At 39.2% G+C, this 17,082-nt stretch overlaps 1 protein-coding gene across 1 annotated transcript in view; it reads left to right on the top strand.

The window, feature by feature from the left end:
* The window catches only part of BARD1 (BRCA1 associated RING domain 1), a 100,468-nt gene that overhangs the window by 44,561 nt on the left and 38,825 nt on the right, over positions 1-17,082 (top strand). The window contains exons 5-6 of the mRNA XM_061384050.1: positions 1,846-1,926; positions 3,615-3,787. Of these exons, the coding sequence (XP_061240034.1) occupies positions 1,846-1,926; positions 3,615-3,787 (254 nt within the window). The remainder of the gene's footprint in view (positions 1-1,845; positions 1,927-3,614; positions 3,788-17,082) is intronic.

Raw genomic sequence — 17,082 nt, 5'->3', positions numbered from 1 at the left:
CAGCAAATTTGGAAAACTCAGCAGTGGCCACAGGACTGGAAAAGGTCAGTTTTCATTCCAATCCCAAAGAAAGGCAATGCCAAAGAATGTTCAAACTACCGCACAATTGCACTCATCTCATACGCTAATAAAGTAATGCTTAAAATTCTCCAAGCCAGGCTTCAGCAATACATGAACCGTGAACTTCCAGATGTTCAAGCTGGTTTTAGAAAAGGCAGAGGAACCACAGATCAAATTGCCAACATCCTCTGAATCATCAAAAAAGCAAGAGAGTTCCAGAAAAACATCTATTTCTGCTTTATTGACTATGCCAAAGCCTTTGGCTGTGTGGATCACAATAAACTGTGGAAAATTCTGAAGGAGATGGGAACACCAGACCACCTGACCTGCCTCTTGAGGAACCTATATGCAGGTCAGGAAGCAACAGTTAGAACTGGACATGGAACAACAGACTGGTTCCAAATAGGAAAAGGAGTATGTCAAGGCTGTATATTGTCACCCTGCTTGTTTAACTTATATGCAGATCACATCATGAGAAATGCTGGGCTGGACGAAGCACAAGCTGGAATTCATATTGCTGGGAGAAATATCAATAACCTCAGATATGTAGATGACACCACCCTTATGGCAGAAAGCCAAGAAGAACTAAAGAGCCTCTTGATGAAAGTGAAAGAGGAGAGTGAAAAAGTTGGCTTAAAGCTCAACATTCAGAAAACGAAGATCATGGCATCTGCTCCTATCACTTCATGGCAAATAGATGGGAATACAGTGGCTGACTTTATTTTTGGCGGCTCCAAAATCACTGCAGATGGTGATTGCAGCCATGAATTTAAGGGACGCTTACTCCTGGAAGGAAGGTTATGACCAACCTAGACAGCATATTAAAAAGCAGAGATATTACTTTGTCTACAAAGGTCCATCTAGTCAAGGCTATGGTTTTTCCAGTGGTCATGTATGGATGTGAGAGTTGGACTGTGAAGAAAGCTGAGTGCTGAAGAATTGATGCTTTTGAACTGTGGTGTTGGAGAAGACTCTTGAGAGTCCCTTGGACTACAAGATATCCAAGCAGTCCATCCTAAAGGAAATCAGTCCTGGTTGTTCTTAGGAAGGAGTGATGTTGAAGCTCAAACTCCAATACTTTGACCACCTGATACAAAGAGCTGACTCATTTGAAAAGATCCTGATGCTGGGAAGGATTAAGGGCAGGAGGAGTGGGGACGACAGGATGAAACGGTTGGATGGCATCACTGACTCAATGGATATCGGTTTGGGTGGACTCCGGGAGTTGGATGGACAGGGAAGCCTGGCGTGCTGCTGTTCATGGGGTCGCAAAGGGTTGGACAGGACTGAGCAACTGAACTGAAACTAAATTAATGTTGTAAGGATAAGTAGATTAACTACGAATAAGGCAGCAGTTTGAGGTTTAACATTCACTTCACCGAGATGCCCTCTTGGCTTTAATTTTGTTTTAAATGATAATCAGAAACCGTTTTCTTGTATGTTCAAAAAGGATGTTTTTCACAAATAAAATGGTGACTTTAAAAACTTCATCTGATCAGATGAACTTTGGCTACTGTCCTTGGTGTTTTGACTTGACTTTTGATACAGGTTGCTAATTGCAGAGATATTGGAGTCTGTTCAGAGATGGACTACATAAGTTTGAGTTGGTATCTCAGAACAATCCATGAATGAGTAACTTATTATTTATTGACTCATGAGCAATGGGCATAGAACAGATTTAAATTTTATCTTGAAGAAGACAAAATCTTAAAGAAATACAAAATCATGAGTTTCTTTTTTCTTTCCTTTATAATTTTTAATTTTACTTTCTCATTGTTCTACTAGGGTGACATCCCTTCTGTTGAATACCTCTTACAAAGTGGAAGCGACCCAAATGTTAAAGACCATGCTGGATGGACACCATTGGTAGTTTTCTTCTTGTTTGTTTTTTATTATCTTTCTGTTTATGGTTTATAGTTATTATAGTTATGTAGGTGTCTATATATCCCCCTCTGCCATATATATAGTCTCTTTTTAATCTGAAGAACTCATGTTATAAACAAATAAGGGTAAACATCATGTTTCATCTAGCTTTTCAGTTGTGACAGGTGAAAAATTGCCTACCTTTTGACTGACTGCTTCTAGATTTAAGAGTCTGGTTCTACTATATTGAATTTACCACATGTATGGAAAGCTAACTGCTAACAACAGACATCAGGCTCTATTCTGCAGCACTGCATGTCACTGGAACCACAATTTTCAGGATAAAGAAGTCAAGAACTGGGTATAGGAATGTAGTACACGGCAGTGGTTGTTACTGAGGATCTGTCTTGGCCTCACTTACACCCTGTCCAATTACAGACACATAGAGGTAGTAGAAATCTTTGCTCACATTAAATAATTTTTAAAGTCTTTGCTTTTTATTGCTAAAAATACAATGTAAAGAACAGTCTGGAAAAAGAATGGCACAAGTACATAGAAACAACTGCTATATGGACCATTAGGACAGTTAGCATGTGGTTTGAATGCAACCATAGAATATCAAGAGATGAGATGGATACCCTTATTCTGTGAACTGTAAATTCAAAGAAGTGGAGAGATTCTCATTAGACCAGGTGCAAAAAAGGTTTTAAACTTGTCTATAATGCCTTCTCCCTGCAATTTTTTAAGCTGGGAGTGTTTATTCTGGATTAGAGTCACTTTGTTGTTTGGACTCCACACACAGTCTGGCTAACCTTTTCAAAGAAAGGTTAATTTTTCTTTTAAGCAACTAAGGCAAACTTTAATAAAAATTGGTGAATAATTTAGGGGACATGAGACGTAATTTGTAGTCCTTTCTCTTAGAAATAGACCAGAAGCATTCAGTGTGCTGTTTTGCCTATTAAGATTTGAAGGTATGTACTTAAAGGCATGCTATGCCAGAGATTTCTTAGAGTACAACACAGTGGCATCATTAGCAGATGATTAAACCTAAGGAAGATTTGCAGTGTGAAGCATCTTTGAACATTCCACTGTTACCGGTTATGTCATTCATTAAGTTCCTTCTGAGTACCTCCTCTGTGTTATATCTTTTGTCACTGACACCAGCCATACAATATCTGTAGCTTCCACAACTAGAGGCTTGTCTCGCCAATTCTTATTCTAAGATATTCACTTTGCTGGGTGCTTACGTGTATATATGCCACTTAGCTTATGGCTGAGCAGTTGATTTAGTGAATACTATTCAGCCTTGAAGGATTTCAGATTTTATGCATGATCTGGTTTTGAAATATTTTCTATGTTTTTTTTTCACTCTTGTTTTAATTTCTTTCTATAGAGCAATTTAGGAGCTGTAATTGGACTAAAGCTACTTTTTCTTCCAAGTAAAGAGCATTTGACCCAAGGCTCAAATGAGAAAGATCTTTTTTCATGAATTGCATAAATCTTGATTGCAGCCTATCTTACCTTAAAGACTATTAAGAGTTTTTACTTTGTCAATAACTTAAGGTCTGTATGAGTATTTAGGTAAGAACTGGTTTTCTGATAGAGGTTCGTATTATTTTTCTGAAGTGTGGCTTTGTTATGATATTATTCATTGGTCTTCCTCATTGCTCTTCTCACTCTCCTTTAATCAGCATGAAGCCTGCAATCACGGGCACCTGAAGGTGGTGGAGTTGCTGCTCCAGCACAAGGCGTTGGTGAACACCACTGGGTATCAGAACGACTCGCCTCTTCATGACGCAGTGAAGAACGGGCATGTGGACATTGTCAAGCTGTTACTCACCTATGGCGCCTCCAGGGAGGCAGTGTAAGTAGTTCACCTTAAAGCCTATTTTTTTCCGCTGACTTTTTATTGAAACAAGGTCTTTGATGAAGCAGAGACTTTACTACCTAAGTTGATGACTGTTTTCTTTTTTTCCACAACTATATTTAAATGTGGCCAATATATTCTAGACTTAAAATCAGCATTCATGCCCTTTTCCTTTATAATTCTTACATGTTGAAGGGAGGTATACTCTTAATTCAGTAACAGTTTTCAGATTAATTTTGGAAGCTTCGAGTTTCTGGAAAAAGTCATTCAGTTTTTATATAGATTGATTCATACTTATTAATAAGGCAAGAATTAGAAGCCTGTAAATAACTACTTTGTATGTTCCCTAGTACTTTAGAATTGTTGTAAATCTTCTATTCCTTTTCTTCTTTTCCTGAATATTTAGTATAACCACATTTAAAATATGTAAGAATTCAGATGTTAGGCAAGTGCAGTCAAATTATTTCTTAGATTTTTCAAATCATTCAAGTGAACCTCCAGGTAAATTGTTTCCCAGTATTGGAGAACAGAGACACATCAGTGAATGCTGGCGGCTGCATTTTAAAGTTGCTGTTGTCAAGAGTGTCACAAGTAAATGCTGTATGTGGATTTTGTATCTGTAATCTCTAACTTGGTTCATGTCTCCCTATATATTATTTTATTCTTTTTAGTTAATGAAGTAGTTGGAATGAAAATGCAAGAATTGCCTCTCTGTTTACCCATTACTTTTGCAGGTTTGGAAGTAGCACACAGAAGTCAGGACTTGCTCTGTTTATAGAAGGAAATAAAGATTCCAAAATGTAGATCTTATAGGTTTCATTTTTTTAAAAAATAGGGAATCATATAATATAGTTGAAAGATAAATAATAATGTAGGAAATTACTATACCTTGGTGCTGTTAGTTTTGGTGTTTTTAATGTCCTTTATTTCTCATCACATGTGATAAGATGGTTGGGGCAAACTCAGAAAACACATCTTTTCTATTTTTTTAATTTTTCTGTTTTTCTTTTTTTTTTTAATTTTTTACACACACGTGTATTAGACTAGGCCGTGTGTTTGTGTGTATGTATACATATACACATGTCTAGCAGGTATGACCCTCTTGGGATAGCGATCCATTTGGTAGAGCAGGTGGTTGCTTTGTTCGGGTAAAACAGAATAGTTCCTGTTCATGGGCGCTTAAATCAGCCATGACCACTCTAACGAATGGAGCACTGGTCAGGGTGTTAGGGATTCCAGCTTTTATTTGTGATTCCATTATTGCCTTTATAGCTTCAGTCAGGTTAGTTTCTGTGCCTTGGTGTCCTCACCTATAAAACATGGGTGATGCCTGCTGCTTTTCTATTTCTTCAGAGTATAGTGGGGATTAATGAGCCAAAACACAGGGTCTGTCGTATGGTTTGTACACCATGATTCTTCACTACACTGTGAAGCTCATTAATACACAAGGTGTGGGTCTGAGACGGTTAGCGGGTCTGCTTTCAGAGGTGCCTTCTCAGATGGCTGTGTTGTTCCCAGTAGGCTTATGGGGTGAAGCAGCAGGTGTGGGTGCACCACCAGCCAGTACTGTCCAGTGGATCTTTCTGCACTGATGGAGACGCTCCGTGACAGTTGCAGGCACTCAGGCGCCACTGGACATCTCATATTATTCAGCACTTGAAATGGAGCTGTTGCTACTGAGGAAATACATTTTAAAATATATTTTAATTAATATAAATAGTCACATATGCCAGATGGTTACTGCATTGGAGAGCTGGTTGGTACCGTTTGGATAGTAGGGAAGGCAGGTTTATTTGGTGACTGAAATCAGGAATGATTTTGGGTAGAGGATACTAAGGCAACTGTAGGACAATTGCAAGAGTTGATTTAATTTAAGGTGTAACAGACCGGGAGCTGTTTCTAAACATCGTTATTCCTTCTGTTCTGGACTGTTGGTCATCATACTTAAGTATTTTCTGTATTTTTTGGTTTCTGTTTTATCTTGTGATCATTGCTGTTGACCTGATTAGCCTCACCATTTCCTAACTGATCTCCTTTTCAGATTACTCTTCATACTACACAGCCCAAGAGCTTTCAAAATATACAGTTATGGCCAAATGACTTATTTGCTTAAAACCCTTCCCGGTAACTCTTAATGTTTTAAAAATAGAAGTCAGACTTAAGAACCTGATGTGTAGGGCCTCAGGTGGTCCAGCTTTCCTCATCTCTCCAACTCCATCTCTCTGGTCCCTCCTGTCTCCCTTCTTCAGCCTTTTTTGCACTAGTCTTTCTCAATTTTTATTTCCTTAAGATATGCAAAGCTATTTTGCCTCCTAACCATCAAATATGCTTTTGCATTGTGTGGTATATTCTTCCTTTGGGTTTCATCTTTGGTATGGTTTGTTTTTGGCTGGCTTTCGTGGGTCCTTTGTATATGGTGCTTCCTCCTGGTTATAAATGGAAGTGGTAGTGTACCTGCTTCTTACTATCTTCTTGTTAGGTTGTGTGCTCTGTGTTCCAGGGATCATGCCTGTTCTCCCAGGCCCTCCTGAGGGCCTGATGTAGTCTGTTGTTGTTCAGTCACTAAGTCATGTCCAACTCTGCGACACCATGGACTGTAGCATGCTGGGTAGTCTGTACCCACAGTTATTTGTAGAGTGAATTGGTCAGTCTTTGAATGCATAAAGGGTTTCCCTTGTGGCTCAGCTGGTAAAGAATCCTCTTGCAATGTGGGAGACCTGGGTTCAATCCCTGGGTTGAAAAGATCTGGAGAAGGGAAAGGCTACCCATTCCAGTATTCTGACCTGGAGAATTTGATGGACTGTATAGTCCATGGGGGTGCAAAGAGTCGGACATGACTAAACAACTTTTACTTTCACTTTTCTGAATGCACAAAAGGGCTTCCCTAGTGGCTCAGATGGTAAAGAATCTACTTGCAATGCAAGAGACCTGGGTTCAATCCCTGGTTGGGAAGATCCCCTGGTGAAGGGAATGGCAACTCACTCCAGTATTCTTGCCTGGAATATCCCATGGAGAGACTGGTGGGCTACAGTCCACAGGGTCGCAAAGAGCCGGACACGACTGAGCAACTAACACTTGCACTTTTCTGAATCCATAAAATGATGATACATTTTTTCATCTCTTGGTTAAAGGGACAGACAAGATGAAAATAGGAATTGCCTCCCTCTGCTCCCAACTTCGCTGTAACTATGAAGAGAATGTGTAAATCCAAGTTTCCGTAAGCTGCACCTTATCTCGGATGGTAGAACTGGTTCCCCGTATTGATCGGAGTGAACGAACGATGTATGCTCCCTGGGCAGAATTGTTAGTCTCTTGCCCATTGGGCATTCCTGTTCCCTTTTGTGGGATCAAGGCCACCCAAAGTAATTCCTCTAGCCTTGACATTTTTAAGGTCTATTTTTCTTTCTGCCAGTGTTCTGTATATATTTTTTTAGAGTTAAGTATTAACAGGTGAGAACAGATGAAATTTGTTCTTGTGCTTTCCTCCATATCTGAAATAGAGCATGGGGAGGGCGTCGTGGAGACTTTGTAGGATTCTTACTACTCTTTTGTTTTTTTTCCGCCTAAAGTTCATTTTCCATTTAAGCCGTTAATATCTCAGACTCTGAAATCTGAGTTGATAGGTGTGCTTCCATTTTTTTTTTCTGCTTACCATGTATTTTACTCTTAATATATCTTGTCTCAGAGTAACCAAGACTAGACTTTTTCCATCTCTAGAAGAAGGGTAGAGACGAGAAAGGGCAAAAACTGTTCTTTATCCTTCCTTCTTTGGCCCTTGGTGCTTCGGCTAATTGAAGTTGTAGATAAGTAGTGTCCTTTTGCCTATTCTAAATTTCTAAATGCCATTCTTTAGCTCTAGAAGAGACATTTTGGAATCTTCATTATCTCAAAGCTAAAGGCTTCTTTCTATTTAGATGCCTTCTTTTCCTGGATTTCCAACGGAATGTGTGTTAGATTTTTCTCTTACACTCTTCTCCATTGCCCCCTTTACATCTTCATCTCCCCAGTTGTTTTATCTGCTACTTGTATTCTAGTAGATGTGAACAGACAATTACGGTAGTGGTTACAGAACAGTATGATACATGTCTTCATAGCTCAGTGCCCCCAAGATTCTATGAATATCTAGGATAGGGGCTAAAAATAATGACTAGAGGAAGTCATGAAAGGTTTTCTAGAGGATGTAGCACTTCAACTGAATTTGAAGAAAAAGGATAAGAGGGTGGACTTCGCAGAAAGCGGATGATGGTTGCTAAGGTACTAGGCACTTGTTTTACTTCTAGGAGCTGATACAAGACTGGAATGAAGGGAGGGAGGACGGTGAGATAAGAGGCCAGAGAAGGTGGGCAGAGGCAGTGAAAGGCCTTGTGTGCTAAAGAGTTCATGTATGAAGCTGAAAATGTTCACCTCCACACTGGGAAGGAATCCAATTGAAAAGGTCTATTCAGTAATCAAGGGGAGAAGTAAAGAGAAGGATCAAATGATCATATGTTAACTTTTATTTTGTATTACATTTGTCACAGTTTCCAGAGCCATATTATAAAATAATAGTGATATACCTGGCATACTTGCTTTATTCTCATTTTATAAAAAATATTAGCTGTAGGTTTACAAGTCAATATTAAGGTCGTATTAAAAACAATGATCTTATCATACAGATGGCCAACAGAGACATGAAAAAATACTCAAAATCACTAATTATTAGAGAAATGCAAATCAAAACTATAATAAGGTACCACCTCACACCAATCAGAATAGCCACCATAAGAAAAGTCTATAAATAGTGAATGCTGGAAGGGTGTGGAGGAAACACTGTTGATGGGACTGTAAATTGGTACAGCTACTATGGAAAGCTATATGGAAATGCCTTAAAAAAATAAAACTAGAGCTGCCATATGATCCAGGAATCCCACTGCTAGGAATATATCTGGAGAAAACTTTAATTGAAAAGATACACGCGTACTAGTGTTCATAAAAGAACTATTTACAGTAGCCAAGACTTGGCAGTAAACTAAATGTCCATCAACATAGGAATGGACAAAGAAGAGGTAGTATATGTATGCAATGAAATATTAAAAGCTGCAATATTAATGGAATATTACTCTGAAATAAAATAGAATAAAATAATGCCATTTGCAGCAGCATGGATGGACCTAGAGATTAACTTCAGTTCAGTTCAGTTGCTCAGTCATGTCCAGCTCTGTGACCCCATGGACTGCAGCACGCCAGGCCTCCCTGTCCATCACCAAGTCCCAGAGTTTATTCAAACTCATGTCCATAGACTTGGTGATGCCATCCAACCATCTCATCCTCTGTTGTCCCCTTCTCCTCCTGCCTTCAATCTTTCCCAGCATCAGGATCTTTTCAAATGAGTTATTTCTTCGCACAGGTGGCCAAAGTATTGGAGTTTCAGCCTCAGTATCAGTCTTTCCAATGAATATTCAGAACTGATTTTCTTTAGGATGGACTGCTTGGATCTCCTTGTAGCCCAAGGGACTCTCAAGACGCTTCTTGAACACCACAGTTCAAAAGCATCAATTCTTTGGCTCTCAGCTTTCTTTATAGTCCAACTCTCACATCCATACATGACCACTGGAAAACCGTAACCTAGACTAGACAGATATTTGTTGACAAAGTAATGTCTCTGCTTTTTAATATGCTGTTTAGGTTGGTCATAAGTTTTCTTCCAAGGATCAAGTGTCTTTTAATTTCATGGTTACAGTCACCATCTGCAGTGATTTTGGAGCCCCCCAAAATAAAGTCTGTCATTGTTTCCATTGTTTCCCCATCTATTCGCCCATGAAATTTTGGGACCAGATGCCATGATCTTAGTTTTCTGAATGTTGAGTTTTAAGCCAAATTTTTCACTCTTCTCTCTTTCACTTTTATCAAGAGGCTCTTTAGTTCTTCTTGGCTTTCTGCAATAAGGGTGGTGTAATCTGCATATCTGAGGTTATTGATCTTTCTCCTGGCAATCTTGATTCTAGCTTGTGCTTCATCCAGCCCAGCGTTTCTCATGATGTGCTCTGCATATAAGTTAAATAAGCAGGTTGACAATATACAGCCTTGATGTACTCCTTTCCCTATTTGGAACCAGTCTGTTGTTCCATGTCCAGTTCTAATTGTTGCTTCCTTCTCAAGAGAAAGGTCAGGTGGTCTGATATTTCCATCTCCTGAAGAATTTTCCATGATTTGTCATGATCCTCACAGTCAAAGGCTTTGGCATAGTCAATAAAGCATAAGTAGATGTGTTTCTGGAACTCTCTTGCTTTTTCCATGATCCAGCGGATGTTGGCAATTTGATCTCTGATTCCTCTGCCTTTTCTAAATCCAGCTTGAACACGTGGAAGTTCATGGTTCGTGTACTGTTGAAGCCTGGCTTGGAGAATTTTGAGCATTACTTTGTTAGCATGTGAGATGAATGCAGTTGTGCGGTAGCTTGAGGATTCTTTGGCATTGCTTTTATTTGAGATTGGAATGAAAGCTGACCTTTTCCAGTCATGTGGCTACTGCTGGGGTTTCCAAATTTGCTGACATACTGAGTGCAGCACTTTCACAGCATCATCTTTTAGGATTTGAAATAGCTCAACTGGAATTCCATCACCTCCACTAGCTTTGTTTGTAGTGATGCTTCCTAAGGCTTACTTGACTTCACATTCCAGGATGTCTGGCTCTAGGTGAGTGATCATACCATCGTGATTATCTGGGTCGTGAAGATCTTTTTTGTATAGTTCTTCTGTGTATTCTTGCCACCTCTTCTGCTTCTGTTAGGTCCATACCATTTCTTTTCTTTATTGTGCCCATCTTTGCATGAAATGTTCCCTTGGTATCTGATTTTCTTGAAGAGATCTCTAGTCTTTCCCATTCTGTTATTTTCCTCTATTTCTTTGCATTGATCACTGAGGAAGGCTTTCTTATCTCTCCTTGCTCTTCTTTGGAACTCTGCATTCAAATGTGTGTATGTTTCCTTGTCTCCTTTGCCTTTAGCTTCTCTTCTATTCACAACTATTTGTAAGACCTCCTCAGACAACCATTTGGCCTTTTTGCATTTCTTTTCCTTGGGGATAGTGTTGATTCCTGCCTCCTGTACAATGTCAGGAACCTCTGTCCATAGTTCTTCAGGGACTCTGTCTATGAGATCTAATCCCTTGAATCTATTTCTCACTCCACTGTATAATTGTAAGGGATTTGATTTAGTTTATACCTGAATGGTCTAGTGATTTTCCCTACTTTCTTCAATTTAAGTCTGAATTTGGCAATAAGGTGTTTATGATATGTGCCACAGTCAGCTCCTGGTATTGTTTTTGCTGACTGTATAGAGCTTCTCCGTCTTTGGCTGCAAAGAATATAAACAATCTGATTTGGTACTATCATACTGAGCTAATTATCTTAGATTATCATATCAGAGATAATCACAGCAGAGATTATCATACTGAGTAAATCAGAAGGAAAAAGACAAATACCGTATGATATCACTTACATATGGAATCTAAAATATGATACAAATGAACTTATTTACAAAACAGAAATAGGCTCACAGACATAGAAAACAAACTTACAGTTATCAAAGGAGAATGAGGGTAAGAGAGGAATAAATTAGGAGTTTGGGATTAGCAGATACAAACGACTATATATAAAATAAAGAGCAAGGTCCTATTGTGTAACACAGGGAACTCCTGTAATCAATATCCTGTAATTAACCGTAGCATAAAATAATATGAAAAAGAATATATATATGTGTGTGTGTATATATGTGTATATATTTATAAATGTATGTGATGAAAGTGAAAGTAGAGAGTGAAAAAGTTGGTTTAAAGCTCAACATTCAGAAAACAAAGATCATGGCATCTGGTCCCATCACTTCATGGGAAATAGATGGGGAAACAGTGGAAACAGTGTCAGACTTTATTTTTTTGGGCTCCAAAATCACTGCAGATGGTGACTGCAGCTGTGAAATTAAAAGACGCTTACTCCTTGGAAGGAAAGTTATGACCAACCTAGATAGCATATTCAAAAGCAGAGACATTACTTTGCCAACAAAGGTCCATCTAGTCAAGGCTATGGTTTTTCCAGTGGTCATGTGTGGATGTGAGAGTTGGACTGTGAAGAAGGCTGAGCACCGAAGAATTGATGCTTTTGAACTGTGGTGTTGGAGAAGACTCTTGAGAGTCCCTTGGACTGCAAGGAGATCCAACCAGTCCATTCTGAAGGAGATCAGCCCTGGGATTTCTTTGGAAGGAATGATGCTAAAGCTGAAACTCCAGTACTTTGGCCACTTCATGCAAAGAGTTGACTCATTGGAAAAGACTCTGATGCTGGGAGGGATTGGGGGCAGGAGAAGGGGACGACAGAGGATGAGATGGCTGGATGGCATCACTGACTCGATGGATGTGAGTCTGGGTGAACTCTGGGAGTTGGTGATGGACAGGGGGGTGTGGCGTGCTTCGATTCATGGGGTCACAAAGAGTCAGACACGACTGAGCAACTGAACTGAACTGATGTGTGTATAACTGAATCACTTTGCTATATACCAGCAACTAGCACATTGTAAGTCACCTACACTTCAATTTTAAAAAAAAGATCTTCCTTCCGGTTATTTTAGCATTTTTAAACAAGACTGGATTTTATTTTATTAAGTGATTTTGAGATGATCTTACACTTTTTGCCTGTTGATGTTATTAACACATTTAAAAATATTACTCCATGTTGTATTGTTGGGATAAACTTAGTGTATTGTGTTAATTTTTACACAAATAGTTCACATTAGTTTCCTAGGATTTATTTAAAACTTTTGCATCTATAGGTATAAATTAGAATAATTTATTGTTTTAACTTCCATTTTTTACCCTCAGATTTTGATGTTAAAATGATACTTTTAGTTCTTAAAAATAATCAGGATGCTTTCCACCTTCTCTGGTCTTGGGTATGTGAATAGAGTATCTAACAGAAATAATTCCCACCCTACTTCCTGTTTCCCATCCCCTGTCCTTTGTCCCCAACCTGCCATAACATTATTTATTTTGATCACTTTCATACTGTATATTTGGAGATATCTCTCAATTTGGTTACTACTAGTAGTTATCACTCTGAAATTCTAATGTATTAACAGTAGAATATAGGTACTAAAGAGAAGATGGACTTTTTGTTATCCTTTTAATTTATCCTGAAATTGTCTCTGTGAACTATAAAACAGTTACCTATCTTGTAGTTAAATCTGAGACCATATATATATATATGTATATTTCTTACTTTAAATTTTATTTTTATTTAATTTAAATATTCTATTTCTTTACTGTTTTCTTACAGTCACATTTTGCTTAGAATACTTTCTTAATGCGCTTTGAGCTTTTGCTGTGCAAACTGGCATTTTATAAATGCCTCTTGCATTTGAATATAGTATTAATTTGCTTTTCAAATCCTAAAAGATGATGCTGTGAAAGTGCTGCACTCACTATGCCAGCAAATTTGGAAACCCCAGCAGTGGCCACAGAACTGGAAAAGGTCAGTTTTCATTCCAATCCCAAAGAAAGGCAATGCCAAAGAATGTTCAAACTACACACAATTGCACTTATCTCACATGCTAGTAAAGTAATGCTCAAAATTCTCCAAGCCAGGCTTCAGCAATATGTGAACCGTGAACTTCTAGATGTTCAAGCTGGTTTTAGAAAAGGCAGAGGAACCACAGATCAAATTGCCAACATCCTCTGGATCATGGAAAAAGCAAGAGAGTTCTAGAAAAACATCTATTTCTGTTTTATTGACTATGCCAAAGCCTTTGCCTGTGTGGACCACAATAAACTGTGGAAAATTCTGAAAGAGATGGGAATACCAGACTACCTGACCTGCCTCTTGAGAAACCTATATGCAGGTCAGGAAGCAACAGTTAGAACTGGACATGGAACAACAGACCTTTTCCAAATAGGAAAAGGAGTACGTCAAGGTTGTATATTGTCACCCTGCTTATTTAACTTACATGCAGAGTACATCATGAGAAACGCTGGGCTGGAAGAAGCACAACCTGGAATTCATATTGCTGGGAGAAATATCAATAACCTCAGATATGTAGATGACACCGCCCTTATGGGAGAAAGCGAAGAAGAAGTAAAGAGCCTCTTGATAAAAGTGAAAGAGAAGAGTGAAAAATTTGACTTAAAACTCAACATTCAGAAAAGTAACATCATGGCATCTGGTCCCAACACTTCATGGCAAATAGATGGGGAGACAATGGAAACAATGACAAACTTTTTTGGGGGGGCTCCAAAATCACAGCAGATGGTGACTGCAGCCATGAAATTAAAAGACACTTACTCCTTGGAAGGAAAGTTATGACCAACCTAGATAGCATATTACAAAGCAAGGATATTACTTTGCCAACAATGGTCCGTCTAGTCAAGGCTACGGTTTTTCCAATAGTCATGTATGGGTGTGAGAGTTGGACTACAAAGAAAGTTGAGCGCCAAAGAATTGATGCTTTTGAAGTGTGGTGTTGGAGAAGACTCTTGAGAGTCCCTTGGACTGCAAGGAGATCCATGCAGTCCATCCTAAAGATCAGTCCTGGGTGTTCATTGGAAAGACTGATGTTGAAGCTGAAATTCCAGTACTTTGGCCACCTGATACAGAGAGCTGACTTATGCTGGGAAAGATTGAAGGCTGAAGGAGAAGGGATGACAGAGGATGAGATGGTTGGATGGCATCACTGACTCAATGGCCAGGGTTTGGGTATACTCCGGGAGTTGGTGATGGACAGGGAGGCCTGGCATGCTGTGGTTCATGGGGTCGCAAAGAGTTGGACACGACTGAGCAACTGAACTGAACTGAACTGATTAATCAGCTTTGCTCTGAATTTACTGTGTTTTGCATGAGACATTTACCCCTTGAGGGCTAAAATAAGAGTCTGTTACCCAGGAGGGAAAAATCGTTCTATTTTTAACTTCATATATGAAAATAAATGTCATATCTTCTGTGTTTCTTTGTTGTTCAGAAATATGTTGGTAACTGTTTAAAACCTCATAGACTATACTTAAGGAGAAGGCAATGGCAACCCACTCCAGTACTCTTGCCTGGAAAATCCCATGGATGGAGGAGCCTGGTGGGCTGCAGTCCATGGTGTTGCTGAGAGTCCAGCATGACTTCACTTTCACTTTTCACTTTCATGCATTGGAGAAGGAAATGGCAACCCATTCCAGTGTTCTTGCCTGGAGAATCCCAGGGATGGGGGAGCCTGGTGGGCTGCCGTCTATGGGGTTGCACAGAGTCGGACACAACTGAAGGGACTTAGCAGCAGCAGCAGGTTATCCTTTCCCGTGGCTTTCTATGTGTCTCAGACTGAACTTAGAACTATTCCAGTCACATCAGAAGTATACGGGTATTTGGAGCATATCATAAGCTGTTTTTTTTTTTTTTTTTTTTTAAGAGAAATATAGAGTTCAGGATTTGATACTTGGTCTGCTATTAACAGAGTTTTCTTTCCAAGGATGTAGAATTCTTAGTTAGAATATAGTATATACATTGAACTTATTATTCTACTACTGTTGTTAATTTTTCAAATATTCATCTTCTGTAACAGATAATTTATATTTTATAGCTGTTAAGAATCATGTTGCTCTTTTGAATTTCTCTGCTGCTTCTTGTTTCACCACAGATTAAGTGACTTGAAAAATTAAAATCTATGTGTTGCAGTTTCATAGTTGTTCATAAAGGATTTCATCGTGGACCGTCTTGGTATCTGTAATATGTTACAAGTTTAGTATTAGTAAAAATGCTGTTTCATGTGTTATTTGGGATAGACTGATTTATATGTGCAAGTGCAAGTTTAAATTAGCCCCTCTCTCCTTCTCCCCTTGTACTAGTGGTCAAGTTCATCTCGGGGACAGCTGTAGGTGTGTGTCTATTCATCATTTTTTTTTTTTTTAAGTTTTTATTGGAATATAGTTGATATAAAATGTTGTGTTAGTTTCTGCTGTACAACAAAGTAAATCAGATAAACACATACATATTTCTTGTTGTTCAGTCACTAAGTCATGTCTGACTCTTTGCTACCCCATGAAGTGTAGCCCACCAGGCTCCTCTGCCCTTCACTAAATTTCAGAGTTTGCTCAAAACATATACATATAACCACTCCTTTTTAGATTCTTTTCCCATTGAGAAGAGTTCCCTGTGTTATACAGTAGGTCCGTATTAATTATTCTGTCATTCATGAGGGGGAGGACATTGAAGGCCTATACTGTATTCTGATCTCTGCCTTTGGGGTAAAACTGAAATGTTAAACACCTGAAAAGAAGGCTGAAGTGTTACAACACACTCCAGTAAGTACTTTCTTTTTATTAGCCTTAGTGATGAAAAAGAATCCAAGTGAGGATTGTACCTTTCATTTTTTTTTATCCTTGTATTGTATCCTGTGTGTGTGTGCTTAGTCACTAAGTTGTGTCCAACTCTTTGTGACTCCATAGACTATAGCCCGCCAGGCTTCTCTGTCCATGGGAATTTCCAGGCAATAGTCCTGGAGTGGATTGCCATTTCCTTCTCCAGGGGATCTTCCCAGCCCAGGGATCGAACCCGGGTCTCCCGCATTGTAGACAGATGCCTTCTAAATTCAGGCTGTCTGGTTGTGTAACCCCAGCTCTCAGCTGGCCTGCTCTGTTGATGCCTCCCCCCTGCTGATAGCCGTTCAGGGAGCTGATCAGGGTCCTTAGGAGACAGTCCACCTCTTCAGCTCCTTCCTTTTCGTTTCAGGCCACAATTTACATTTCCAGAACACTGCATTCTTTGTCTTCTCTGTCTTTCTCCCTCTTCTTTTCTTCTTTCTCGCTCTTCTCTTTGTATTTTTTGGTGTTTCTCATTTTCCACACTAGCTTATGTCAAGGCCTTCACACAAGCTTTTCTCTCTCCTGGGAGATTCTTATTCTACTTCTGTATCTCCTTTTATTGTTTCTCCCTTGATGTCTAAGCAGCTTTACCAGGCTTTAAAGTTCTTCCTGTTTTCTTTCCTTGGCCTTTGCCCCACTCAGCTCTGTGAGGCCCTTTTATCTCATTGGTTCTTTAGTGACTAAGAGAACTTAGAAGTACTTGAGTGCATGTTTGCCAAACTTATTACAAAATGACGTTTGTAGCTTTTCCCCTAGGTATACAGAATTGCCTCTTGGTGTCCACAAAGGACTTGGAACCAGTCCCCCCATGGATACTGAAATCTGGTACTCAGGTCTCTTAAATAAAGTGGCATGGTATTTGCATATAACTTACGCATGTGCGTGCCTGTGCATGTCAAGTTGCTTTAGTCGTGTCCAGCCCTTTGTGAC

Source organism: Bos javanicus, chromosome 2 (genome assembly GCF_032452875.1).
Source record: "Bos javanicus breed banteng chromosome 2, ARS-OSU_banteng_1.0, whole genome shotgun sequence".
Taxonomy (NCBI): domain Eukaryota; kingdom Metazoa; phylum Chordata; class Mammalia; order Artiodactyla; family Bovidae; genus Bos; species Bos javanicus.
This window is presented reverse-complemented; position numbering and strand designations above follow the sequence as displayed.